General features: G+C 32.3%; 1 protein-coding gene across 2 annotated transcripts in view; it reads right to left on the minus strand.

Annotated features, from left to right (window-relative positions):
* The window catches only part of LOC108753628 (caskin-1), a 14,952-nt gene that overhangs the window by 6,809 nt on the left and 4,127 nt on the right, over window positions 1-4,016 (minus strand). The window contains exon 1 of one of the 2 annotated variants that reach the window (XM_018495397.1): window positions 2,187-2,660. The exons of the other annotated variant lie outside the window; for it this stretch is intronic. Within the exon in view, the coding sequence (XP_018350899.1) occupies window positions 2,187-2,520 (334 nt within the window). The 5' untranslated portion in view covers window positions 2,521-2,660. Of the gene's footprint in view, window positions 1-2,186; window positions 2,661-4,016 lie in introns of those variants that run through there. 2 annotated transcript variants of the gene reach the window in all.

Here is a 4,016-nt window from a genome sequence, read left to right on the forward strand (position 1 = left end):
GTATCATCTTATCTTCCTTATTCAACATTGAATGAATAATAAGGTTAAATAATAAGAGGATGTTTCCGAGCGCAGCCTTAGTTTTTCCAATCGACAAAATCTGAAAGAGGCGAGATCTTCCCGCCTTCGGGGCAGAAGATAGAAGGATCCGCAGGTGGAAATGCAGAATCAGTGCAGATTTCAAACAATATTTCTTGGAAAGAGATTATGGAAATATTCTTGGATAACGATTATGCAAGAAAACGGTCACGCGAAGACACGAGCGGAAATTTATCGGACCAGATATTAACGAGCAAGAATTCAAAGATAGCGGAGTTATTGAGCAAAAATAGACGTGCAAAGAGAATAGTAAGGCCCTTGGAAAAAACGAGAAAAGAAGGTTTGCGTTCTATCGCGGAGAAAAAAACGGTGAAGAATAAAAAAGAGAATCAGAGCTCAGATTCCGAATCGAATACAACCGTCCATCTTTTTTTGTACTGATTAAAAAAGTAGATAGTCGCAAGGAAGAAAAACCTCCATCGAATCTAGAAGTCTTTAGGAAGCTAAGTAACCTAGAGAGAAAAACGGCTCCAAAGTACAAAGTCATGATTTATCACTCTAGAAACACGTGGAAACTTAGTTTCGATACTTATATAGTACTGCAATCAACAGCGCCCCAACCAATAAATACCTAAAGGAATTAGGTTTCAGAATCTTTATCCCGAAATACAATATTCAGAAGAGGCGTGATAGAAGAAGTGCCGACATACATTAAGATGGAAAAAATAATTGAGGAAGCTAATCAATATGATAATGGAAAGTTGTCTCGATGTTCAGGCTAAAAAAGGACCGAGGGACTGATAAATAGCTGGATTGTCAATATATTTGTCTGGAATTCAAAGGAAAAGAATATATGTCCCTGAATAGTCGTTCTTTTGGAGAATGGTATCAGTTTTTCATTCCTCATGTTAGATGGAGCTTTAAATGTGGACTCCTAGTCCAACAAAGTGTATGTCAGAGACGAGACCTGCCTCAACTGTAGTGGAAGATTATGAAGGGCAAAGAAACCTTGCAGAGAAGCTAAAAGATGCGTGAAATGGAGCTCATAGTATATTGGATAGATCATGTCGAGCATATAAGAAAGCAACGAAGATCTTACGATTGATGGCAAATGAAATCATGTCATATCCAGAAGCGTCAAGATTGGTGAATAAAGCATGGCGCAATGCTGATACCTGCTTTGGCGGACCAAAATTGGAATATGGAAAGAGAAACCTTTTCTTTAGTATTGCAGAGAAGAAATCTGATACTTTCTTCACCCAGAGAAGTAGCTGCAGCAACCGAATCAGAAAGCAAGAAGTTTAATCGGAGAAGAGGGTTAGATATAGGACTCGTGGATTTGAAGCTGAAGCTGAGAAAGCTAGTGGAGATGATTCTAGATGCGGATCGATTAATTGATAGAATATTGATTACTGTTGGAGTTACAATGTAATTTATATAACAAACAACGTGGAATTTTTAAAATTAGACTTAAATTCTAATTAAAACACTATTGTTCTATGAAAATTTATGTATATGCGTGAGATATTGATGTAGTAATATATAAAGATATGTCAATGTGTCCTATTTCATCGATAAAACAACGATCTTGTCGAAGTTTGGTTTTTACTTTAGGATCTCCAGGCATATGGAAGAAATCATAATCAAGAACAATAATGCTGTCACATTTATAAAAAGTTGTCAAATAAGACATAAACATCCCATGAGAATTAAGCAACAAAGATTATATTACTCAAACACATATAAGCATAACTTGCTAAATACGTTACGTAAAATTAAGATTCGAAACCAAACGGTTGTTCTTTAACAGATCCTTCGTCACTCGATAATTACTCATAAATTTCGTCTCAATTATAGTAACAGTCCTTGTTGCTCAATTATTGATGTCTTACTTAATAATTTTTTATCAATAAATGTAATATCATTAGATTTTTTTGTCTTGGACCACGATTGCTTTCATGTTCTCGATGTTTTCTCAAGATTAGCGATACATTCAATTTTGCTTAAATAGCCCTGTAATATGGAATATGTATAATTTATATATTTTGGAACATTTTTTATATTAGCCAAAAACTTAATATCCTTAATATCCTTAAGATTTGGGATTACATTTTTATATATATAATATAAAATATCCGCACACTTACGGTATAAGAGATTTTTCCAACTACCATAAATGGCTTTGATGCATTTGTTCAGGGACGTACTTGGCAACACTGTTGTTTCACGCGCGCGCAGATTGCCTTCGGAGCAACTTCTAAACAGGTTTTGGTTCGTACCGATCTTACTCATGGTTATTTCATGCAAATATAATTTTGCCATTAAATTTTCTGGAATACCATGAGGAAGCCAGATTTCTACAGCGGGATCGCAAAAACTCTTATAGGTAGATGATAATTGTTTCGAGGGCTTTTGCAGAAATCGTTTTCCAGGTGGCAAGGGGGGAGGACCCAGACAGTTCGTTATGGAAGTGATCGCCATTTGTAATATACTGAAATTTGTTTCAAATCGTTTCGCGCGAATGTAAATGGCTTTTCGAAACTCTAACGCGTAATTCACATGAATTAAATCAATTTAATGATATTACATTGATTTCCTTTCATATATCTCCACAATTGCACTTATCGATATCTGGATATTTATCAATGATTATATAAGCCAAACTAATGTATGTTTTTTAACTTCACGCAAAAAATTATTTTGTTTTATTAAATTCACTATAGTAAGAGATATTTTTTATTACATTGAAGTAATTCGTTTGACTTAATTAGACTTATTTAATATTATTAGAATCATTGTGAGAATTAAATCTTAATTTAACTTAACAAACTGTCTCTCTCTCTCTCTCTCTCTCTCTCTTTCTCACTATATACACGATTGAACAGAACACTTGTTTAAACATTACTAGGAAATTTAATAATAATATTCTTATATAAAACAAATTATTCAGTATAGCAGAAACATTAATAAGTTTAATCACTTTTTAATAGAACAATAATTTCGTTTAAAGCTTGTTAAAAAATCAGTTTAGCCTACAAAAATTTGGGAAAGCACAATAATAGATGAAATTCAATTGCACAGCTCGCTCGTCAACAGTCTTGTAAAGGAAAATCACAGTGACAGTTCCAAATACAACTATTGGAAAGTACGTTTTAGATAAGCGCAGGCGCACATACGGTTCGATGAAACGGCACATTGATGGCAACAAATACGAATGGAGATTGAAGGTGGGTGAACAAGTTTCAGAACGGCGTGGGCTGTGATTCTGCTAGAGTATGAATGAATAGTATGAAAAACATAGTCTGTAAATATATAAAAATATTAAAAGAACGTTTTGAATGAGTAGAAGACTAAATTATTAATGTGATGGAGAAAAAAGCATCTCATTGATTTACTTGATAATTTTTTGTACCAAAAATGGTACGTAGTTCACAATTTGTAAAAAATAACGCGCATTTTTTTTCATTAACAATGACTAGTAAAACATTTTTTTTTCTAGAATACGTTTCAAAGAAACATTCCAAGAAACAAGAAAATAAATTTAAAATATTCTTATTGTATCTTTAAAAAGAATTGTGAATTAGTTTAATGTACTGCAATTTCAATACAGGTTTTAGTTTTTAATGATCTAATCTCTACTTTTTAAATTAATTAATAATAAAACTATTCTCATGCATACATATAAAATAAAATTAGATTATTTTTACAATTTTCTGTAGCATCAACTTTTTACAAAGTATTATTAAAATAAAATATTCTTTATTTTATTTTAATAATATTTTTGTTTCGCTTTATTTTTAAAGCCCTCTATATATCAAGTTAAAGTTTATCGGGGACGAGCTTCCGCATCTACATATTTATATTTTACTTAAAAAAAACTTCAAGGGAATGCTGCCTGTTTTTACCGACAAAATTAGCGTTTTTGATGTTTTTTTTCCTGTCGAATTTCTTCGTAGTGTTTTCATAGAATAAAAATT

Source organism: Trachymyrmex septentrionalis, unplaced genomic scaffold (genome assembly GCF_001594115.1).
Source record: "Trachymyrmex septentrionalis isolate Tsep2-gDNA-1 unplaced genomic scaffold, Tsep1.0 scaffold7, whole genome shotgun sequence".
Lineage (NCBI taxonomy): Eukaryota > Metazoa > Arthropoda > Insecta > Hymenoptera > Formicidae > Trachymyrmex > Trachymyrmex septentrionalis.